We start from the raw sequence: 26,801 nt of genomic DNA on the forward strand, positions 1-26,801 counted from the left end.
CAGTGACTAGACTACATGTACGTAATCCGTATCAATCAAAGGTGTAAAAAAACCTGAACATCATATCTGTAGGAGACCTACCAATTTACCAAGTTTTATCATTACTATATTTATTACAATGCAAATACTTTAGTGATACATTTTTCAGAGGAGAAGGCATACACACAAGTATATTGCTTCCGTGTGTGAATGCAGGTTGTACTTGGCATCTCAGTTCTCAGTTTCATACCGGTTATATCTCTGAATTTGTATATAGAACCATGCGTACAGCATGATAATTACTTGCTATTCGTTAGTCTACAACACACATAACACAGTCAAACAATTTTGGGCCCCGCTTTTGCAAGTTATTTAGTAGAATAATGTTTTATTAAAATCTATTTCAATTTGTTTTCACCATTTTCCCGATTCCATGCATGTTTATGTTGCTACATCTTATTGCTCATGTTCCAAAATATTATAAAAGACTTCAATGTTTCTCCGTCCTAATCTAACGTTATAACATTTCAGGTCATTACCATCATCTAATACACAAGAGATGATACCAAGACATATTTTATTCTGTTTTATGGTCTATGCGGTCTTACAATTGATTTTATTAGTCTATGTAAGTCTAGTTTTATATGTCTAGTACATATTAATATTTTGAATAAGCCGTTAATATGCCAGTTGTGACAGGGATGATGGTATGGTAGCTGTAGCAGACAGATTGACAGTCGTTGTTACGTGAGTCACTAGGTTATTAGTACGGCATTGACCTTGTTGATTGTTACTATACTTTGAGGATTTCTGTGGCCAGTGGCGGACGTAATTCAAACTCCTTCCACACTGACACCGCATCAAATATATTTGTGTACCGATAACATAAATCTTATGGACAGGGTGGGGTGGTAGTTCACCGGACGACACTGTGTATATTGGGCGACTCCTTTGATATCTCCTCCAAACATACTTTTATTGAATGACCCATTAAACGATGATACACATCACGATCGCGGAGAAAATACAAGATTCGTTCTCGTTGAATATATATATCAAGGCACCAATTCATCTTTCATAAACTTTTTGTGTCTTTGTGCTGAATATATCCACATCAACGAAAATATGTAAAACATGTATCCACAAAAAAAATACATGTACAGGCTAGGTATTTGCCCACAGCAACACCTGCATAACTGTTTATTCACGCGTGGTGTGGCAGATTGTAATTGACCGAGAGCAGGTATTTTAGAATCACCTGTAAATAAGGCCGACACTGTAGTTAGATACAACGTACTAATGAGAATATGAGAATTATCATAAGTAGGCTGTTGCGTTTTTCTTAACTATTACCATTTTCACTGGTCAGTTCGACACCGCATATAATTGAATAATTATTTCGAGATTTCGTTAGAATGTGAGATATTCAGCCAAACGTTATGCAATAAAAGACGAATAGTTTTTTCCATTAAAATACGCGCACGCGTACCTGTATATTGCATACCTAGTGTCACGTAATTGCCCAGTGTGATGTATCAACGGGACATAAAATGGGAAATGAAATAGAAACTAACTAAACTTCAATGTTGTGGAAAATAACTCCAATGAATTGGAGTACACACGCATGAATTCGTATGATAAACTGTCAAAACGTTTTGAGAGGTAAGGCCGGGTTCATTAAAGATCGTTACAATATGTAAAACAGGTGAAATTTGTAAAACTTCTATAAAGGAAACATCCAACCAAAGGACTTTTTAAATAATAATGTAATGATATAATATAAAGTATATTTCACATGATACAATATACTTTGCACACAGTTAGTTGATGATTTAAAGGGACTGACGAAAACATGGGCGAAATATTTTAATAACGCCGTAAAATAGTTGAATCATGTGTCATGCTTGTAGACACACCTTTATGTATTTGTGAAACTAAAACTGTTGAGCAAAGGACAATAATCTCGCCCATGGCCCAAACTTTCTCGTCCACGGCGAAATATTTCAATAACGCCGTAAAATATTTGAATTAAGTTAAAATGTGTTTTATATTGTGACATGAAACTTCTAAGAACACCTTTATGTATTTACGAAAGAAAACCACGAGTTTTAGCAAAAAAAAATATTCTCACCCATGGGCGAAATATTTCGATAACGCCATAAAAAAGTTAAATTAAGTTAAAATAAGTTAAATCGTGTGACATGAAACTTCTAAGAACACCTTTAAGTTTTGAGTAAAGGGAAATATTATAAGTTAACATGAGTTATATTTTGTGCCATGATACTTGAAAGAAATACATTTATGTATTTGCGAAACAAAAACATTAGTTTTGAGTAAAGCAAAATATTCTTGCCCATTGGCCAAACCTTTTTCTCGCCCATGGGCGAAATAGTTCAATATCGCTATAAAATCGTTGAATTAAGATAAAATGAGTTAAATTTTGTGTCATGATACTTGAAAGATATACATATATGTATTTTTGCGAAACAAAAACATGAGTTTTGGGTAAAGGAAAATATTCTCGCCCATGGGCCTGCCCATGGGCCAAGCCTTTTTCTCGCCCATGGGCGAAATATTTCAATATCGCTATAGAATAGTTGAATTAAGTTTAAATGAGTTAAATGTTGTGTCATCATACTTGAATGAATACATTTAATGTATTTGCGAAACAAAAACATGAGTTTTAAGTAAAGAAACATATTCTCGCCCATGGGCCAGTCTTCGTTTCTGAACTTTGGGGTTTCCAGAATTAAAATGGGACGTGTTCCGGCATGCAATTTAAGCGTGTCAATACACGAGTGCAGTATCTAGGTGACCAATATAGCTGTTGCGCTACCCTCAGTCACAATTCGTCGTCCATCTCCTGCGATATAACATGATGTGTGATGATTTTGATCGTCCCCTAGTAAGTAGTACTTGTGTCAAACGTTATATCAAAATTGGATCAAGTTTACCTCCTTGACAAATTGATATCTGATATTATTAAGGGCGGTACCTTACAATGTATAGTGGATATTATATTCGTGTTCAGGTCATACTATGTTTACGATCGTCACGATATGGCTGAAATATTGCCGATGTGACGTTTAACTTTAACTCACTCACTCACTATGTTTACGATACGAGGGTCTAAATTCCGGTATTTCCCGACCGAGTTCCCGACACTCGTGTCGTAAACCAACACGAATATAATGTTCTATTGATTACCGAAGAAAATGTCGATGTACAGAGACGAACTTTAGTGTCTACCTATGACAGAAAAACGCAACAGTAACCACAACTTGTCGAATCTGCTATGACGTCGTTTTTAGCTGTACGTCAATCCAAATTCACGTCACAATAAGATTCGAATGACGTCAACTATGCTGTCCGGATGACGGAAACAATACACTCAGGTCTTTGAAAGGCATTTAGAAATGATTCACATAAGGAAGAGAATATATGGATGTCAATTTCTTTATTATGAGGAACACAACGTTTTGGAGTATATGCTTACCCCTTCATCAGGTGAAATGATGAGTCGTCTAAGGCACCACGATTCGCTGTGCAGCGCCCCAATTATGTTTCTAGGTTTGTCAGCACCATACCCCTGCTCGTGGGTTTCACGTAAGGGGTAAACGTCTGAGACCTGCATCACTTCGGGCTTTCCTCCCACATCAAGCTGACACGCCGTGATATAACTGGACTACTGATAAAAGCGGCGTTAAACCAAACTCACTCACTGTCTCGATGTAGAGTATTTTATTATTACGTATTTCACAGATATTCATGCAGACCATGGCAACTGATCGGTCCATGAGTAATCGTATACAACACGTAGGTGTAATGTAACAATATTATATTCGTGATCGTATTCAGACCAGACCGTTGTATACATGATTGTATATAACACATACTTGTACATGAAGCGTAAGGACTAGGATGATGGTGTACAACACATACATAAACATGGGATGTTACGTCTAGACCGTTCTATACACGATGTACAACACATACATAAACATGGGATGCTACGACCAGACCGTTCTATACATGATGGTGTACAACACATACATAAACATGGGATGTTACAACCAGACCGTTCTATACACGATGTACAACACATACATAAATATGGACTGTTACGACCAGACCGTTCTATACATGATGGTGTACAACACATACACAAACATGGGAAGTTACGACCAGACCGTTCTATACATGATGGTGTACAACACATACATAAACATGGAATGTTACGCCCAGACCGTTCTATACATGATGGTGTACAACACATACATAAACATGGGATGTAAGCACCAGGCTGTTCTGTACATGATGGTGTACAACAGATACATAAACATGGGATGTAAGCACCAGCCTGTTCTATACATCTTGGTGTACAACATATACATAAACATGGGATGTTACGCCCAGACCCTTATATACATGATGGTGTACAACAGATACATAAACATGGGATGTAAGGACCAGACCGTTCTATACATGATGGTGTACAACACATACATAAACATGGGATGTAAGGACCTGACCGTTCTATACATGATGGTGTACAGCAGATACATAAACATGGGATGTAAGCACCAGACTGTTCTATACATGATGGTGTACAACACATAGATAAACATGGGATGTAAGGACCAGACCGTTCTATACATGATGGTGAACAACACAGTCATAAACATGGGATGTTACGCCCAGGCCGTTCTATACATGATGGTGTACAACACATTCATAAACATGGGATGTTACGGCCATACCATATTCATGATGGTGTACAACCCATACATAAACATGGGATGTTACGACCAGACCGTTTTATACATGATGGCGTACGACACATACATAAACATGGGATGTTACGGCAAGACCATATTCATGATGGTGTACAACACACACATAATCATGGGATGTTACGCCCCGACCATATTCATGATGGTGTACAACACGTACATAAACATTGGATGTTACGTCCAGACCCTTTTATACATGGTGGTGTACAACACATACATAAACATGGGATGTTACGGCAAGACCATATACATGATGGTGTACAACATGTACATAAACATTGGATGTTACGACCAGACCGTATACATGATGGTGTACAACACGTACATAAACATTGGATGTTACGACCAGACCGTATACATGATGGTGTGCAACATGATGGTGTTAACCTTCTAGCGCCGTTTGAGTTGTATATTCCGTGGAGAGCTGATTGTTAGGACGACTGTACTGCTGGCAGAAAACACTAACGGGTACTCGTCCAATGTCGGAAAACAGATTGGGATGTACATGTACCAAATCTAAGGCACCGAGAACAAGGGGGAGTCGGACAACTTGGTACTTGTGATGCAAGAATGACATTTCAAAAGCGAGGTCCCATTATTTGCCATGTTTGTTCCTGAATCTTGTCAATCACATTAGTGTCAAAAGGGACGGAAAAATTTAATGATATACATTATTTTCATTTGATTTATAAAAATATGATCAGATCAGGTTTGTTGACCTGGACAAGCTTAAGGCTATATACGGGCCTATTCAAAAGAATTTCGTATTTATCATTTTCCATGACGCCCTCGACATATTCTTGGTCGCACCATGGATGGACCTCTGTGTCAAAACCACAAGCATGGCGAAGACGGTTGGTTGGTTGGTTGGTTGGTTGGTTGGTTGTTGTTTAACGCAGCACTCAGCAATAGTCCATCTATATGACGGCGGACCAGATAATCCAGTGATTGACGTCATGAGCATTGATCCACGCCATTGGGATACGATGACATGCATCAACCAAGTCAGCGAGCCTGACCACCCAATCCCGTCAGTCGCCTCTTGCGACAAGCATAGTCTTCTCTTACAACCATGGGTTGCTGAAGACCTATTCTACCCCTGATCTATAGGGGTCAAATAGTTTGTATTGTGTTTTTAGGGTCAGTGAGTATTGTTCGACCTTTGCACAACCAAGGCCGAATATCTCATGTATCCACAAGAGAAATCAAAACAGTGAACTAATGGTGTTTGGTCATATGGGACCAGTTTCCAACACTGGCTTCGAACAGCAGCTCCCCGACAGTAATATATAATTCGAATGGATGTCTTTGCACCCCGAGCTTTAAGCTGCAGACGACGACTCGAGGGAGACTCATAATTTTTGTGACCGATATGTATGTTTTCACCCACACAGGTTTTGCACGTCATATAGCTGGGATATTGCTGAGTGCGGCGTTAAACGACAAACCAACCAACCAGCATCATGAATCGTATACACTTATCGTACACACATATCGCTGGTGTGAACATGTCGAGGTAGTTCCAGCTAGGTTTACAATTAAGGTTAGGCTGCCAGCCGTCTAGGCCATAGTTAGGGTCATTGTGGCGAAAGTTAATAGATGTGGATACCATATATTCAGCGAATATAAACAGTCTGCCCCTGCACGTCGAGATCTCCCCCACAGAACTGGGTGGGTTTCAGCTTCTATTTTCTGTAACTTCAGACACACGTGGTGGGCGTTCCTGACGACGGTGGTGACACCATCACGTGTCTTAACAGCAATGGCTTCCTCATACCCAACTTCCCCAACACAAGAGGCATTCCAGGAATACGTTCTGCCAAAATGCGCGACGATGACATCATACTCTGCACTTATCCCAAATCAGGTAACATTAAAACTAAATGTAGAGGCGGAAGGGTAGCCTTGTGGCAAATGTGTTGTTGCTTTACGTTCGGGCCCGGGTTCGATTACCCGCATGTTTGAATGCATGTTCGGTGTCCCCCGTCGCAATATTGCTAGATTATTATTAAAATCCATAATCATTCACCCACTAGAACATAATATTTATCTCATTGTCACGCTTGATAAAGAGATTGCCTCCATGGTCTAGTGGTAGAGCATCTTTCCCGAAGAGCAGTGGGTAAGGTGTCCGATCCCCGGCCGCGTCATACCAAAAGACTTTTAAAAATGGTACTTGTTGCTACCCTGCCTGGCGCTCGCCATCAAGTGGCTTAATCAAGGACTGGTCGGCTCGGAGACAGTATACTGTGTCTGAGTTGAGTATTCATGTTACACTGCGGCATGGTATCTCAGTGAGCTAGCACTATAGAATTGGCACCAGTACAAACAGCCACACACATACGTGCATGCACGTCGCTATATAAATCCATTTAACCCCTTTTCATTGCATTTCATCTCCAGATAAAAAGTGTTAGAGTCAAATGTTGTTTTCATATTTCAGCTAAGTCAAATAAGGACCATGATTAAGGAAAAGTATTGTGGATGTGAAATATGTATATACTAGTTATGATCCTAGCAGTCGAGTAACGCAAGAAAACAATTAGCTGGGCTGGATGTTGCAACCAGACAATGTTCTTGAATCAGCTCTTGGATCTGATTAGGACAGCACGTGTGCGTAGGAGATTAGATTTCATGTGAGCTCAAGCCAGGTATTTTTGTCATAATCATAATCTTCTTTCCAGGAACCCACTGGGTGCTTGAAATAATACGAGAACTCGCCGCAGGTGAGATAATTGAAGATGACGTCATGATGGATCAGACCTTTCTTGAAATGGGGCCAGAGGAGAGGTATGCCGATCTCCAGTCTCCCAGAATCCTCAACTCCCATTTGCTGATGAAGCATCTGCCAGAAGATGTTATCAACAAGAAAGTAAAAGTCATAAGCGTTCTGAGAAATCCAAAGGACGTAGCTGTTTCCTTCTATAACTTTGCGAAGAAGGTTCCATATCTCAAATACAAAGGGGAGTGGAAAAACGTCTTGCATCCCTTTTTTGAAGGGAAATGTGAGTACGTATTCGATTTGTGATCCTCCTCCCCAGCAACATTCTTACCATTATATTACCATAGTCAGCGTGCTTTTATTCACCCTTCTACACATAAGTCGTCCCTTTATCATCTTTCTTCCGGTTGTCCTTCTTCATGTACTTATCTTATCAAAATCACCAGTCCTGCAATACTCCTTCTACGTATCACCCTTGCTACAATCATGCTAGCGATAAAAGGGGGCGTTGATTGCGAAGTGGTCTACTAGTATTTCTCTTTCCAGAGCTGCATTATTCCACCCTAAATAATCCTATCGACAATCCTTCATATCGTTATCTTTCTTGCCATAAACCTGACTAGGCATCATTTCCTCATATCCTTCTTCATCTAATAACAAGGTCTTCTTTCCCACAATTATTCTTTCTATTACAATCGATCCTATGACTATAATTTCTATATCCATCCTTTCCCCATCCTTCACTAACACATCTTTGCAAAATGACAATTATTTCTGTAACCATCCTTCCACTTCCTGTGCTCACCTTTTTCCCTGGGTTTATGGTGATTCATGGGCAAGTGCTCATGTTGTGTTCCGAACCTTGACTTGGGCTTTTGACAGAGGTGTCTTGTGGTTGTGGTGAGGGTTTTATTCCTTTAAGCACTTTTCTTATTGTTGTGACTTATAATTTACTCTTTTGGTTAACATCCAGGGATACCGCAAAATATACATTCTACAATTATATAATTATTCACGAGACAGGGTAGTTTTGATATATATATCCTTCCTTTGTAGTTATATATGGATCATGGATGGACTATGTTAGTGACTGGGAAGAAGTGAAGAAGACCAATCCTGATCTGCCTGTGTTGACTCTCTTCTACGAAGACCTCAAGCAGGTATGGCGGAGCAACACCCAAATACATTAAGTGGGTACGTTGGGAAAACCCATTAAACAGGAAAACGTGGCAAATCGAAAACACATTAAGTAGGTACGTCTTGGCAAAATGCGGACACATGAAGAAGGTGTGGGCAACAATTGGACACATAAAACAGGTATGTGGAGGGAATACCAAAATGTATGTGTTGGCAAACCGTGAACAAATTAAGTAAGACCAGGACACATTAATTAGGTATAGCGAGGCAACACAGTAAGCAGGTGTGACTCTCTTCTACGAAGACCTTAAGCAGGTATGGTGGGGCAACACATAGATACATTAAGCAGGTATGATGAAACAACACGTGGACACTTTCAGCAGGTAAGGTGGATCAACACATGGTAAAAGTAAGTAGGTATGTCGTGGCAACGCGTAGACACATTAAGCAGGTAAGACAGGTCATCACATGGATCCATAAAGCGGATATGGTTGGTAAACACATGGATACATAAGGAAGGTAGGGAAAGCACGTGGACACATTGAATAGGTACAAGCAACCCCCGGATACACAGAGTGGGAAGAAAATGTGAGTCACCACGCGGACATGTTAAGTAGATATGAGCAACATCGGAACATGAAGCAGGTATATTGAGGCAACACGTACATAATTAGCAGTGAACATTAGGCAGGTACGTTAGGGAAATACGTGGGCGTATTTAAGCAGGTATTTGGGCAGCACATAGATAAATAAACAATTAAGTGATTTTAGGTAACATGGGGATATATTAAGCGTATGTGGCGTCTCAGACAAGCTGAAAGTGGAAATAAGTTTAATTGTGTGTTATATTGTTATGATTTAGGTGTAGCGCCGAAACAATAAACATGCTTCATGAAGATATGTAGGAGATGTGTTTACTCGACTTGATGTAACCTCAGGACCAGATGCGAGAGATGAGGAGGATGTGTGAGTTCCTGGGTGTAGAGAGGACTGATGACTTCCTGTCCAGAATCCGCGACAACACAACACTGACGGCCATGGGGACTCTCAAGACAAAGGGGGATATTACTCGAGCAGTGTTCAGAAAGGGTAAAGATATGTTGCCGAAAAAACTGTTTAGGTCACCGAGAATTAAAACTGGGGTGTGACTTCGTAATCACATTTTATCAGCACAAACAACAATAACAGTCGTTGAAATCAAACCTATACAGGACTTTGCAGAGAACTTGAGAACTATTCATGAAAAGCATATCCATGCGAGTCTTATGTAATAATTGAGTTTGAATTGAAAGTCACATCAGCAATAGTTAAGCCCCGTTGTGAAACACAGCAGAAATATACGAAATATATTTGAGGGATACAATAATATATAGCATGTATATTTTTTAGAGCTTGCCTTTAAATGACCAATATTCCACGACGACACAATATAAAGTGGGCTATAGAACGTTAGCATCCAAAGCTTGGCCACCATACTGTGCCACTGGGACGCATAGTACCTCTGCTTCCTTCACTGGTAAAAAAAACATCACCTGACAAAGGCCTTTTTTACCTGTGTTATTCTTGTTTGTTCACTCGGTTTGGGTCATGTCAAGTAGATATTTTACCTATCGCATAATACCCCCCTCCCCCTACCCTGGCGCCTGACTAGCAATAAGGGTTTGATGCTAATGGTGGACTGACTTTGTTAAGATAAGTGCAACACATTTGAGGAAAATTCGGCGATTAAACTTTATGTATATCATCGCATGATCTAACTACAGCTAACGATCAGGGGTGACTTCACTTTACTACAGTTTAAAACAGCAGTGGTGACATGACTTAGATTTAGTTGCAGACTACTCTTACACTTGTGTCTGTTCCAGGGGGAGTAGGTGACTGGAAGAACTGGTTCACTGTGGCCCAGAACGAGTGGTTTGATCAGCTCTACCAGGAGAAGATGGCCGACTGTCACCTTCAGTTCAAATACACACTGTGATTTACTGACAATGTACTTCAGTAGCACCCACGATCATATGTTTCAGGAATGCCTTATAAACGCAGCTCTACACAGCGAATTGTGGTGCCTTACAAGACTACGTCATCACTACTGTAGGAGAAAATGCTGAACGTGTCCAGCAAAAATACCATTTTATAATCTTCGCAAGAATAACAATAAATGATATAATCTTGAATATGAGCTTTGATCAATGTCACATTATAACACCACGTGCCTCCTGTGTCCGCGATCTTCACTGTATGAGCTTATTAAATGTGTGGAGAAGTATGTTTTAAGCCGCTCTTAGCAATATTCTAACTATATGACGGTGAATACTGAGTTCCTTATTCCAGATAAGGTCAACGCTTCAATACCTGCGTCAGAGTATACAGTTACGGAAAGGGTTAGCTGTAAACTACTATCCCTACTAAGACCTCTCTTAATATACTGAACCGCAAAAGAAACGTCACCCAAGTAGCATTGCATGAAAAGTTGTCATTTAAATATCTGGGTAATTTTGTCAAAGTTTCTAAAATTCAACATTACCTTGTCCAGAAAAAATGAAATTTGATGATATGAAAACAAAGCAGATGACAATAAAACCGATCGCCCAAACGCATCACGGGAACGGCCATGGTAACACGAAGAACGAGAGTTCCGTGCAAATTTAAATGCACATGCGTTCCCCCATTTCTTGCCCTATAAAAATCCACCCAGATCGGATAGCATTCATTCGTTATTGAATTGCTACCACATGCCAAGATTGACAAGAAATCAGCGACTCCAAGCCCTTGGAAGACTGCAAACTGGACAAACCGCCCGGCAAGTAGCCAGAGCATTTCAAGTCCACGCAAGGACTCCAGCAACGGTACCAGACCACCAACACTATAGATGACTGACCACATAGTGGAAGACCAATGGTCACCACTCGACGTCAGGATCGTCAGAGTGTGGGACAGCATCTTCAAGATCGCTTTGTTACTGCTGCCGAAACTGATCGTCAGACCATGGGGACACTCCAGCGACACATTAGTGCGGACACCGTGCGTTGACGATTGACGAGCAGACACATCCACTGTCAAGGGACACAACGAGGACCCATTCTGACGCCACGTCATCGCCGGGACCGTCTTCGGTGGGCAATGCAACACAGCACCAGCATTTGCACCACCAGCAGGGGAGAAGAGTCCTCTTCTCAGACGAGAGCCGTTACTGTATCTGAACCGCAGATGGCAATGAGATGGATGCTTGTGTTGTTGAGAGAGACTCGGGGGATGGTCCGAGCATCATGGTGTGAGGTGGAATTGGTCTTGCACAGAGGGTCGGCCCTGTGGTCTTCTAGAACATCGGTCCAGGGAGAGGCAATGGTGTCACAGCAGCTCGGTACATTGTTCAAGTCAAGAGACTACACGCCATACCTCATTTGGCGCGTCGCCGCAACCACGAGTTTCAGCATGATAATGCCCGTACCCACACTGCGAGAGCAACAAGAGACTTCGTCCAGCAGAATGGCATCAGAACCAAGCATCGGCCTGCCCTCAGTCCCGATTTAAATCCCATTGAGCACTTGTGGGACGAGATTCAAAGACGGCTGAATGACGTCCGACCAAGGCCGACAACTGCAGCTGAACTGCGTCAGGCGTTCCTCTGAGTGTGGGCTCAGGTGCCTATGGCCTGCAACAACCGCCTTATCCATTCCATGTATCGACGTTGCACGGTAGTCATCAATGCACATGGCGGACACACGAGGTACTGACTTGTAATGCCATTTTCTCAGAGACTAGTGTTGTGTTTCACTTTAAGAACATTTGACACTTTAATTTCAACCTTGATGATTAGTTTTGCCAAGTTTAATCTTTTTAATATACTTAACAACAAAAGTTCCTGTGACACCAATATTTTTCAAAGAAGTAAAGTTTGGTTTTCAATATTTTAGTACATGTATGGAATCCAGTCACAAAAACGCAACTTCTACAGAAAAGCATGCATTCCATGCAAAAGTTGACTTTTATGCAAGCCCCATGCATTTCACTACCGAAGAATGGGTATAAAAACATTTGCGTTAACGGGATTCCATATGCATTGTTTAGCATCGTGCTGACAACAACCACTCAGAAAAACAACAAAATTACGCATCTATTCAACATTAAGAAATGCCACGCCTGTCCGAAAATGAGCGTCTGCGAGCCATTGGTTTGCTTGAAGCAGGATCGAAGACAATTTAACGTCCACAGATGGCAACGTCGGCAACAGACGAATGCAGTCAGAGACCATCCTCGGAGTGGCAGGCCACGCTTAACCAATAATCGACAAGACAACTGGATTCGAACAACACACCTACGAAATCGATTCCAGCCAGCAACAGTGACTGCAAGAAGCTTCCCTGGCCTTCACAAACCGTACGTCGTCGCCTCAGATGTGCAGGGATTGTCGCCAGAAGACCCGCCAGACGTCCCATTTTGACAGAAAACCACCATCAAGCACGTCTACAGTGGCGTAGACAGCGTCTACGCTGGACTGCCATGCAATGGGGACAAGTTCTATTCACTGGCGAGTCTCGTTTTCACCTCAGCCACAGCGATGGACGGATTCGAGTGTACCGACGTCGAGGTGAACGTTACGTCAAACATTGTGTCATGGACGAAGATGGGTTCGGGGGCGGCAGCGTTATGGTATGGGCTGGGATTACAGCAAGACAGAGGACCCGTTTGATATTGGTAGAGGGAAATCTCAATGGACAGCGCTACCGCGACGAGATCATCGGCCCTACAGTTCTACCGTTTTTGCGTCGTCATTGCCCAGGCATTACCTTTCAACATGACAACGCTCGACTTGTTCAGGATTCTCTTCAACAAAACAACGTGAATGTCATCCGCTGGCCGGCTCGCTCCCCTGATCTCTCACCAATCGAGCTCATGTGGGATGAGATGGATCGGCGCCTTTGACGTCAACCACGTGTTTCACAGACACTCCAGGAACTTCGAACCATGCTCCAGCAGATATGGACAGATATCCCACAGGACATTGTGCGACGCCTGGTCCATTCCATGAGACGAAGATGTGTTGATGCAGGTCATGAACGTTGCGCGATTGCACGCTGCGATGATAGCAACTGGCATGAGTTTGGTTCTGATGACCTTAACACAATTATCGAGAATCAAGGCCTCATACCCATTGTCAGCAGCCAAGAAACTGGCAGAGGTCAGTGTGGAGTGGCAAATCCATTCAATGTGTCACAGTCTCTGATTATCAGACAATGGAAAAGGTACCAACAGACAAACGTACGGATCCGACGATCAGAAATAGGCTCATACAGCCCGTATCCATGCTCGAGGCCCACGTATTGTGACGCCCCTTATCGTCTTATTACCAACAGATAGATGGTGCACATAACGTCGGAACTGGGGTAATCGTCGCTGCTCAAGTGTCATGTTTTCTGATGAACGCCCCGATTCACTTTGCTCTTTGACCCGTGAAGATCCGGGGTAAATTAGGTCTTCAGCAACCCATGCTTGCAGTAAAAGGTGACTATGCTTGTCGTAAAAGGCGCCTAACAGGATCGGGTGGTCAGGCTCGCTGACTTGGTTGATGCATGTCATCGATCTCAATTCCTTTGATCGATGCTCATGATATTAATCTCTGGATTATCTGGTCCAGACTCTATTTTTTTCAGACCGCCGTCATATAGCTGGAATATTGCTGAGTGCGGCGTTAAACAACAAACCAACCAACCAACTTTGCTCTTCCTTGACAGGCGTGGTCATGTTTGGCTACGTCTAAATGGGCGTCAAGTAATTCGTCGCGGCATTACACACTACTGATCCAAAATCGTCAACTTTATTTTTTGCCATCATACCCCAATTGTCCTAGACTGCACCCCTCAGAACTTTCATAGTACGATAAACATCTCTCACTCGTCGTTTATTTCTTAAATAAACAAAACCGTATTTCCAATCAGTTTCATGACTAAAGCAGTTAATTATAAATACGTGTTTGATATCAGCATCTATTTTGTGGTGTAGTGTTAGCGGCAGTCCTGTTCAAACCTATGCGTAATCCACGTATTGATTGTAATGCACAGATATATACTTCAGCACAGTTCTGAAGGCAGTCAACGGATGTAGAATTATGCTCGGCACTGCGTTCTTTTGGCTTTCATTGAATTATGTTGTCGTGGCAAACACTGGCCAAACAGGTCCCCCAAAACTACCCGAAAATGACAAACTGACAAAAGATATTTATTTCCATGACAAGAATAGTTTGGTATGTGGGATTGTTTGTAGCACCAGTGACACGTGCAATGGTTTTAACTATACTAGACCTGCAGGTTGTCAGTGTAAAGGCGATGCAGCCCTGTCCCGTGACGCTGCCGATGAAGGCCTTGAACCGCCAATGACTACAAACATATCAGGTAAGAAAACTAATATTTGTATTAGCTGAAGATAAGTTACAAATATAAGGTTTATATATTTAATCACTCTTTTTTACCTCAGTGGCGTTTCAATGAGAAGAAACTGTTTGTTCATTTACACAATTTCAATTACTATTAGTTGAACAGATTTATTTATATCATCAGAACACATTTCCGCTTGAATCGGTTATGGTGTAACTTTTAGAAGTGAGGAATGACTATGTTGTTGCCGATTAAAAAGGAATGGAAATTGATGTCAAAGATGACTCAAATTTAATTCAAATATCTGACCCGTGAAGATTCCGGGGTAGAATACATGTAGGTCTTCAGCAACCCATACTTGCCGTAAAAGGCGACTAACGGGATCGGGTGGTCAGGCTCGCTGACTTGGTTGATACATGTCATCGATCCCAATTGCGTGGATCGATGCTCACGATGTCAATCACTGGATTGCCTGGTCTAGACTCGATTATTTTACAGACCGCCATCACATAGCTGGACTATTGCTGAGTGCGGCGTTAAACAACAAACAAACAAACATTCAAATACTTTACTCCAGTGGGCGGCAGGGTAGCCTTGCTGTTAAAGCGTTCCTTTGTCACGCCGAAGACCTGGTTACTATTCCCCACATAAGGTAAATGTGTTAAGCCTTCTGGTGTCCCCTGTCGTGATATTGCTGGAACGTAGCTAAAAGTAGCGTGAACCATACACATTTGTACTCCCATTGAAAAAAATGTTTCGGCAGATAACGAGACTGCTTATTCACTGGCGTTGACGGTTTGAATTTATGATTCTGGAAAGGGTCATGTTGCTTTTATTAACACAAATTAGGAATTCGCTTTGATTTGAAGACAAAAACGGAAACAATTTGGAAATTTATATCAGGTTCACTTCACGACAGGAACCAGGTTTGTTCCTGCCATGTGAAGGTCATTAGTACCAATGTGAATTCCTGCCAGAGCCCTCCGAGATCGTACTATCCTGAGACGAGCCGAGTGGTGTGTTGACTACATGTCGTAGATTTGTGGAGCAAGGTGATCGATGCAATATCTAGTATGGTAATAATAAATAAAAAAGATTAAAGCACCACGAAGTGTTGCTGATATATGTTGAGTAGATGTTTGTATCTTCGTTTTGCTTTTTGTATTTTCCAAGGCAGCCATATTGGATTAGGTGGGTATATGGAATTCTTTGCTAAGCTGGGATTACATCAACTCTCAGCGTCAGGCATAACAGTGCAGTAGGCATACCACGTTACCACGTGGTCAGTGTCAGTAAACAATAATTCTAAAGCTGGAATATGTGGATAAATATAAATCGTCAATGTCAAAGAATAACCAGTTTCGATTATCCGACGAAACAGATTCCATTTAGCAAAGCCCGCGATGAAAAGGATAACTCAAAATCAATCATGTGAAATAAAACCATCATAGGGGAATAGATAACCCATTAAAAGCAACTTTTTTCTTTTCTTTCAGTGGCTCAACATTCAATTGCCTATGCGATTTGCATTTATAACAAAATTTATTGGTACAAAGGTGGCAGTTTGCTATATGAAACAAAGCATAGATTCGCAGGAGCAAATTACGAAATGTTCGTAGTAGACTACGTCCAGTCAACTAAAACCCTCTACTGGCTTTCGAGTTTGGCTGGCCTATTTTATTCAATTGACATATCATTTGGAAAGCTGATCACGAAGACGCATTTGATGTTACGAGGTAATTATACCATAATTTAAGAACACACTTGATTCTCACTGAAACAAAATGGTTGACATGTGATTAAAACAGCTGTTTCGTGGTACCTGATGCGCCGTATACGGTACATGTGCGACTCTGCTTGTCGTAAGAGGCGACTAACGGGATCGGGTGGTCAGGCTCGCTGACTTGGTTGATGCATGACATCGATGCTCCTGATGCTCCTGATGCCCGATGCTTTACAGACCGCCGTGCGATGTTAAAGAACAAACAAATATGTAATTAAGCTTACGAGCAATGTATACTAATTCTATATTATTGGAGACCCGTGAAGAGTCCAGGGTAGAATAGGTCTTCAGCAACCTATGCTTGCCGTGAAAGGTGACTATGCTTGTCTGACGGGATCGGGTGGTCAGGCTCGCTGACTTGGTTGATGCATGTCATCGATCCCAATTGCGTTGATCGATGCTCAGGATATCCAGACTCGATTATTTACAGACCGCCGTCATATAGCTGGAATATTGCTGAGTGCGGCGTTAAAGGGGAAGTGTACACGCAAAAATCACTTTTTATCTTTTTCTAAACAAAACGCAATTTTAGAATTAATTAGTATCTGTGTTTGAAAATATACACTCATTTTTTTCACAGTGAAAGTAGGAAGCTCACAATAGTGTGAAAATGATATGCCGTTATGAGGCCTTCGTTTTTCGAGCTAAACAGGCCTGAGTTATCCCCCTTAGATTATGACGTAATTGGTGCCAATTCAACTGGGTCCCTGTCTATTCTCAACGCAAAAGATATCAAGTACCAGTTTGTGGTAAAACAACTTGGCCTACGACACACTCCGGCGCAGTGGTGACTCAGCATAACACTATGCTGGCTGGCATCTGAGACGCTAGAATCACACACCTGTACCTACACCACGTGAAGCGGCTCTAACAAAGCATGATGACGTCATAATGTTTATCAATTGGCACCAATGACGTCATATTGTAAGGGGCATAAGCCATGGTGTTTTTGTTATGGAAATAGAACACTTGGTAAATGTGAAAAATATAAATCATTTTAATGCAAAAAATATGTCAATTATTAGTGATATTTTTATATTTTTGTCTATGACACTTCTAGGTTAACACTTTTAATGTGGAAAAAGTACAAGAAAAATAGGTTCATTTCCGTGTGAACTTGCCCTTTAAACAACAAACCAACTATATTATTGGAGTATATGCCGTAACTTGTTTCGTCTGAAAGTTGAAATGGGCAACAACTCAACACTTTAGACGCAAAGCATGCAACATTACTCATGTGCGCGATGGTGCAGCGAGGGTTGTATTGTCATATCACGTCTTGTAATAGCAAAAATATTTATAACAGGATTGGACAGCGCTCTATATTTGTACTGAAAACTCGCAGAAAATATTTACATTGGACACCTCATTACAACAATGTCTTGAAACATAAATTCACATGTTAACGTGTATATTTAGATTCTAAAAAGTAAAAATTACGTAAGAAAAAGATTGTGTAATGTGTTATTTCTACTTAGAAACCAAATTAAAGGTTACCTCTATTGTTTGTTTGTTAGAGGCGACTAACTGATCGGGTGGTCAGGTTCGTTGTCTTGGTTGATGCTAGTCATCGTTTCCCATATATATGGATCGAGGCATATGATTTCAATCACTGGATTGTCTGGTCAAGACTCGATGCTTTACAGACCGCCGTCATATAGCTTGAATATTGCTGAGTGCGGCGTTAAACAACAAACAAACATTAAAAAAACAGATTATAACCACTATGCAATATCCACTGTAATGTACAGAGGTGTAACACGTTTACAGCAAACCACAGCATTAGTCCATCGAACTATCACTCTATCCCTCTCGAAATATCGCATTTTCCCGATACTGCCATATTGCTCTATAGCCCTTAATCGTCTCTTCTGATGGTGTCTTTCCTCTTTTGTGTGTGTATGTGTGTGGAGGGTTGAGTGCGAAAAGTGTGTGTGTGTGTGTGTGTGTGTGTGTGTGTGTGTGTGTGTGTGTGTGTGTGTGTGTGTGTGTGTGTGTGTGTGTGTGTGTGTAGGGTTGAGTGCGAAAAGGTGTGTGTGTGCTTTTCTTAAGGTCGCATGCAGCAATATTCCATCTGTTTGACTGCGGTCTGTATGTATCGAGTCAAGGACAAGACAACCCAGTGATTGATATGATGAGTCGGGGTTCATTGACAGGCTATCAACTAAGTTTTAGTCATCACGTCAGAGCAACCGATCCATTTTGATGCCTATTACAACCAGCATATGTCTCTGGGGACCAATTCTAACCCGGAATCCCCAAGGGCTGTCCCTTTCTTAAGTTATTTTTCAATAATATCATGTTCAAAACCAATCTTATCCACATTTGATATATCTGACTTTATGCAGAATTAAAAACATTTAAGACGTTAAAATAGCACTCTGCGCTCATGGTAGTTCTACACTATTTATATATTGATTGTATGAGTTAGGTATTTAAATGTATGCCCCTCACGACAAACATGTGGATGCTCATTACTTGGATGTCTGTTCCAGACTCAATTATATACCATCGCCAAATAGCTGAAATGATGCTGACTGCGGTGTTACACACACACACACACACACACACACACACACACACACACACACACACACACACACACACACACACACACACACAAAACCCCACCCAAAAATCTCTCTTTGATGAGTAATGATTTTATAGATCTATATCGTTCTGTCAAAGGAGCTGTACTCTTCAAAGTAGACAGTGACAGAAGAATACTGTTTTGGACAACTCGATCTGAATTGAGACGAAGCAACTTAAAGGGACAGAAAGCGAGACTTCTGTACAGAATGAATCACATTAATCACGCGGACCTTACTATTGACAGAATTAACAGGTAAGAGTGGATCCGTTACGTTTTTATAAGGGTAACGCTTTTTTTCAGGGCATTATCATTTGCAGAAGCCCGAGGTTTTCCATTAACGGCCCGACGAAGGAGGGTAGTTGAAAAGACCGAGGGCTTCTGCAAATAATAATGCCCTGAAAAATAGCGTTACCGTTATTATTGCTAAAATGGATGGAATTTGTTATCAAATAAAAATAAACAACACTATCGGTTTTGAAACATTTACTGCAATCAACACGAATGTCACTGACCCACTTTTACAAATATGGAAACGTCATAGAACAAACCAGATGTCGTCACTATTCAACGTGACGTCACCCATCCCTATCCTATGACGTCACCTTACCACGGGCGTGATAATGGCCCGTCGTCAAACAATATGAGGGCATTATCAAGTTACATTGGCCCGCTGATTTCTGATAACATGCGAGCGGTTTAATGATAATTCTTTCCATTTTAGCTATAATATAAGATAACCGCACTTTAGAGAGGTGCAGCATATTCAGAATCGTTACCAATATGTTTTCACTGCGAAACGCCATCACACAACTGCTTCGAGGTAATTTGCTTCTTTTAAAAAAATAGTTATAGAATAACCCGCGAGGTACGAGCTAAAGCTCGGAACTTAAAACATTAATTTCACTCGTGACATATTTTCTGTAATCACTCGTACAGAGTGTTTTTTCTATTTATTACCCATAATCATATTAAAGACATTTCAAGAACAAACTGTCGCCGATCAAGAATCAGCTGTTTTGTAACCATCCGCGTGTGACAAAAGAGTCCACTCTCTCCAACCTCATTTCCCAGTTGAAGTGTTGTTACGCGTGAAAAATATAGCTCTGTTAAAAAACTCTAAAGATCATATATTTGTAGTTTCCGTCTGATTTACACAGCGTACACCATCTTGATACTAGGAGACAAGTTTTAAAATAAAGTTCATCAGGTTTTTTAATGAAGACTTGGTTTAACAAGATCTCGTCATTGACAGACAGCCGACGCCGTGCATCAGCATGGACAGGCATTTGACATTGAGAAGAGGAAACATGGAAAACCTGTCAACTTTTTAATGTGCCATTCGAAAACAATGCAAAAACCTATAACAACAACATAGACGGAATGTACAAAAGTCATGTTTGTTGGAGAAATGTTACGAAAAGTAGGTAAACTTTGAAAAGTACGATTTCTGTCACAGTGTCGGAAATTCAAAGACATTATATGTGTTCAGGGGTTGAATTATACGAATAACTCTTCTTGTCAGTAAGATCTCCGTCAACCTTAACGAGGTCATTTACTTTGACAGGTATCAAATGATCAGCCATGTTTAGTTTACAAACAACGCAGACATAGTTTTGTCTTTTATTGTAACATGAAAGTCATGGGAAATAAATGCTTTGTTGATTATAATGTGAAATCATGTTATTGATGTGCAACTATGTGAATCAGTGAGATTGTAGCACGTAAACACGTGAATGAATGCCGTAGATTTGTGAATGAATGCAGTGAGAAAAAAAGAGTTCCGTTGACCAAAGAAAATTGATCTGTGTTTAACTGACCACTCAACTTCAAGAATCACTATTGCACACTGCAAATATCCAAAAGATATTAAATAACTGCAAGTTTTAGTCCAAATGGGAAATACATAAAGAATAATGAATGTGACACAGTCCACCTGCCCGCCATCCCATTCCCGCGATACGATAACCCTGTACAATATATTCCCAGTGCCATGCATGTCGTAGAGCCGACCAACGGAGATGAGGGTGATTTACATTTATGACCTGGTAGTTATAATTGTTGCTATGCTGTCAATCAATGGTTTACTTGACCAGCCTTTATGTAGCTGGAAAATTGCTGACTGCGGTGTAAAGCAGCATACACTCTCCATCATAAGACGCCAGAGATACCAATATGAATAGGTGAGCTGCCTTCACATTTCAAATGTTGTTTCGTTCCTATTCAGGCGTATATATTTCGGAGATGAGGAATCAGTGTATGCCATCAACTACAATGGAGACGGTCTGCAAAAAGTTCTCTCCAAACCCACTGGATTTGTATTTTACAACGAACCGGGTAAGTAGATTGTTGAAACATCTTTGTATGGAAACATGGTTTGTGTGTTGTTTAACTCTTCATTGAGAATTGATCAAGGTTTTTGACGGCGGGTTGTAAATAGATGAGTCTTAACCAAATTTTATAAAGAATAACACATTTGTCAAACGAAGATTACACAACATGTATACAACAGGTAAGGTAGCATATTTAATTACTGAGCATCATCAAACAATCTATTCACTTTCACTATTTTCCACGAAACAAGCTGATCATGTGTTCAACACTGGGGCATATTTCTAAACAGACCATTCATTTAAAATTCTCCTCCCCATACATATCATACAAATCCACAAATCATATGTATTTAACAAAAGACGTTAAAAGTTGGCACTTGTTATCCTGGTTCAGAATCATCGAGAAAAAAACAAGGACTGGTCGTTTCAGACTTAGTATACTGTGTCTGAGTGGGGTATTCATGTTAAACTGACACGCGGTATATCAGTAGTATATACATGTAGTCGGCAGTAGTCCGGACTAGTACAAGCAACCACAGACACACACACACGAAAGAGCCTAAATGCATGTGTTACATCTACTATATGATATATACGCAGAAACAAAATGTTCACTGAACATAGTTATATTGCTTGGGGAAAATAACATCAGTTTGCGAGAAATATTCCCATTTTTGCGCGAGAAATACATAGAAATCCACCAAATATTATTTTATACTTGTAATTGTACACATATTAAGCAAACTACAATCTGTCTGGTACAGAGTATATCAGTCATTACTACATGTCATGTAAATAAACGTCATTGGCGATCTTTGTTTCAATCATATCCAGAAATTGTGAATAGATCATTTCAGCATGGTTATGGATATTGACAACAAAACTAAAATCGCCAAAATCGGACTTTATGAATTCTATGTAACAACTAGATAATCATTGCGACAGTTGTTGGCCATCTTGGAATTTGGCAGGTATTTTGGACTTTCAGGGAGATAAAGAAATTTGTCAATGTTCGTACAAATAGGAATATTTTTTAATGTTATATGTCTGTACCATCATTTGAGAGATAAAGTTTAACTAAAAGTGTGTATTCCCCAAATATCTGGAAAAGATATCTATTCTATCTATCTATCTATCTATCTATCTAACTATATCTATAAATACTATTGATTAATATAAACTTCGGGTCTTATCTCTGAGAACCCCCATTATCTTTGACAAAGATATCTTCTTTCATTTCCTTCCAGCATTTGTAAGATTTACCTTGAAGATTGGAGAAGTACAGAGTAAAATATTCAGTAAAACATTAAGCCTGAAGCATGACGTTTCCGTTAAAGGCAGAAAATTATTTTTTTTCTGTCATATACATTTTCAGCGACAATCTTCGTATTTTTCTAACATTTCACAAAAGAAATCTGAAATACCAAAATGTAAACTTAACATTATTTGGCTATAAATAATCATTAAATATTCTTATTAATATTCTAACAATGCTTCAAAACTGCGAATGATACTATGAACATTTTCATTTGGTTCTAGTGAGTGAGTGAGTTAAGATTTATAGTCACGTCGGCAGTATTTCAGCCATATTGTGACTAAATCAAGTTGTACAGGAATAATATAAATACTCTTCAAACAAAGAAATGTTACATCAAGTTCCAAGGGGATATATTTTACTTTGAAAGGCAGTATCACAATGAAAAATAACAAATACATGGTCTGAAGTCATAGGGGCGGTCGGGTAGCCTAGTGGTTAAAGCGTTCGCTCGTCACGCCGAAGACCCGGGTTCGATATCCGACATGGGTACAATGTGTGAAGCCCATTTCTGGTGTCACCCGCCGTGATATTGCTGGAATATTGCTAAAAGCGGCGTAAAACCATACTCACTCACTCTGAAGTCATAAGCGAATCATGTCTCCAAGAAGACTGATACCTTGATCACAAAATGAAACGGCAATGATAATGAACAGCACGAGCTGGTCCGAGTATGTCCACCATTAGCGTCTATCACTGCCTGACATCTCCTACACATAGAAGCAATGAGATGTGGCACTGTGCGTTGTGGGATATTCTGCCATTCCTGGTGTAGGAACTGGAACAGTTCTTGGAGTATTCCTGAAGGTGGAAAACGTTGTCGAACAATAACATCCCACAAATGTTCAATCGGTAGATCTGGTGATCGGGCAGGCGAGGGTAGCACATTGATGTTGTTTCTTTGCAGGTACTCCTGACACACACGTACAATATGCGGTCTGGCATTATCATGCTGGAAATCCCTCCATGGCGGTGCAGAAATGGCACAACATGACGGTGCAAGATCTCATCCCTGTATCGTACGCCTGTCATTGCACCTGCAACTTGCACTAGATCTGTTCGGCCATTGTGAGTGATACCGGCCAACACCATCACACTTCCGCCTCCAAAACGGTCGGCCTGTTGCACACAGTTAGCAGCGTAACGTTCATTACGCCTCCTGTAAACCCTGGCACTTCCATCAGCCCTGTTAAGCATGAAACGGGACTCGTCACTGAAGAGAACTGTTCTGCACCATGCACGTGGTCGAACACGATGACGATTACTCCACCGACGTCGTTCAGCGTAATGACGTGGGGTCACGACGTTGCGTCTTACAGGTCTACGTGCTCGGATTCCTGCCTCTCAATCGGTTGCGAACTGTCTGATCGGAGATGCGTCTCAACCCAGGTACGCTGTTTACTGTTTGTGAAGCTCTTCTAAAGCGATCGCGAAGATGCTGAAGTCGGATGTAGCGATCTTGTACAGGGGTGGTAACTCTTGGTCTGCCAGCTCTAGGTCGATCATTAACGCTTCTTGTCGTTGAGTACCGTATCCATAGCCTGTTGATGGTTGCGCGGGACACATTCATGGCTGTGGCAACAGTTTGTTGAGTCTGTCCTGCCTTCAGACGGCCTATTGCGTTGTGACGTTGCTCTTGAGTCAGACGTGGCATTCTTTCATCAAGTAATACAGACAAACAGGTTAAGTGAAGGGATTGAAAACCCTGCAGCTTTATACCCCTTTGTCGCACACTGACTGCACGTGCAACGGAGTCAAGTTCAGTTGCACGTGCAAACATTGGGCACATGTAGATCATTTTGTCGACCGTGTCTCGTAAGTGCTTCGTTTGAGCGACATGTTCATTCTTTTGAGTACTACTGTGCAGGAAATGGCCCGGTTCTAATTATGCATAATATTTTCAACACTTTATTCACTCACAATAATTTTGGACTGATTTTGCTGAATGTAACATTTCTTTTTTTGAAGATCATTTATAAATATTGACTATAAACATCTGTCGACAAAGGACAGTAAAATTACCAGATTATCACAGATATAGATTTAAAATTAGCATGTTACCATAAAAAATGTGACTCTTTTCAACAATACATTATACAATTGGGCTAGAGATCACCAGCAACCAAAGGTAGTCCACTATACCAGGGACCATGGGGACTTACGGTACATCTGCTTCTTGCATGGTACCCCAGCAGGATTTACACCATCCCTCTGGCTACTGGTGATTGTTGGACATTTTAAGCCAAAGTATTTAAGAACAACAAATATTCTACGAATAAAATCCAGGAAAATGAAACATACTTTGAAGGAAGTGGGACTTACGCACCCTCTCTAGGGGAATGTAATGTTTAGTTTAATCCGAATGCCTAGAGGTGGGACCAGCTTAGGCTTAATGTGAAAAAGGTGTTCGTAACGTGGTTGAAAAACACAGTTGTATGCAGGGTTTAATGGGTTAGTATGAAATGTAGTAATGTATTGTAGTGATAATTTGATATGGCGTTGCTTCAATGAAGGTTCATCAGCTTCTACATATAGGCTGTCAACAGGAGATGTTCGAAATGCACCAAGACACAGTCGTAGGCCAATGGTACTTCTATTTTGACGGAAACCACGTAGTATTTTTGTTGATTTTAATTCTTTTGCTAATCTGTCTGATAATCGCCAGTGGCCAGAGGGATGGTGTAAATCCTGCTGGGATACCATGTAGGTAGCAGAAGTACCGTAAGTCCCCATGTTCCCTAGCTAGTATGGTGGCCCAACTTTGGTTGCTGGCGATCTACAGCCCTTTTTTATATTGTATCGTTTGTATTGTATCTGATTATTTTATTGTTATAAAACTAGTTTTAAAATTATAATCTGTGATATATTGCTGGTTGTTGTACTGTCCTTCGATGACAGCTTTTAATATATAATATAAATGTATAACTTGTTCAAGTCACGATATGGCTGAAATACTGCCGATGTGACTTTAAATATTAACTCACTCACTCCACACGCTACCATAAGCTTCACTGAGGCCCTGAATGTTGTAACCTTGATCAAACAACTTCTGAGCAAGAGTCATGTGCCACTCTTTGAAATCTTGGTAGATAGACCACCCTCGATTGTATCTCAGAAGTTGTAAAATAAGAACATCAAAGGTTGGATCTGCTAGAATATTGCTCGACATGAAGGGAAAGTTGTCTATTGTACGACCTCTTCAAATCCAACATTGATGGTGACCAACAAAAGACGATGTCGTATTCGCCAGTGGCAGGATCATTGTATAGTTGAACAACTTCATTTAAGAGTGGATGTTTGCAAGACTGATGTTTAATAGCCTGAAGAAAGTAAAGAGTCTGAGAAGACAAGAACTTGTTTTTGTTTTGACTGTTTGCTTATGCACTCTGGTATGTTGATTGTCCTTTGATTCTGCCGTAAAAATGAAACAGTTACCTGGTAAGTTTGATCCAATTATATATAGCCCTGGATACAATGACAGTGACGCTGGCAACTACGCCACCATCTTTGGATCCATTTGTAAATGTAGATTTGTAAGTATCACATGTCTTTCATAATTCATTATACTTGCGAGATGGGAAAACAAACCACGCGGAAAACAGTTCTACCTAGATAAAACCGGGTCGTCAAGTGCGGTGACTTGATTGATAGCGTGGTGTCGTATGCCTATGGCGTTTATCATCAATATTGCTCATAACATTTATCACTGTATTATCTGGGCGAGACTCGATTGTATACATGCTATCGTTATATGTCAAGGGGGTTGCGGCGTTGGGCA

General features: G+C 40.7%; 1 protein-coding gene across 1 annotated transcript; it reads left to right on the forward strand.

The window, feature by feature from the left end:
* Positions 1-2,794: 2,794 nt before the first annotated feature.
* LOC124135270 (sulfotransferase 1A3-like) lies at positions 2,795-10,805 on the forward strand. Its single transcript, XM_046500539.2, has 6 exons — positions 2,795-2,884; positions 6,477-6,639; positions 7,457-7,777; positions 8,551-8,654; positions 9,570-9,720; positions 10,497-10,805. Exons 1-6 carry the CDS (start codon positions 2,855-2,857, stop codon positions 10,607-10,609), a joined length of 882 nt encoding a protein of 293 aa, XP_046356495.2. The 5' UTR covers positions 2,795-2,854; the 3' UTR covers positions 10,610-10,805.
* The last annotated feature ends 15,996 nt before the right edge of the window (positions 10,806-26,801 follow it).

Source organism: Haliotis rufescens, unplaced genomic scaffold (assembly GCF_023055435.1).
Source record: "Haliotis rufescens isolate VD_foot unplaced genomic scaffold, xgHalRufe1.0.p SCAF_15, whole genome shotgun sequence".
NCBI classification, from domain to species: domain Eukaryota; kingdom Metazoa; phylum Mollusca; class Gastropoda; order Lepetellida; family Haliotidae; genus Haliotis; species Haliotis rufescens.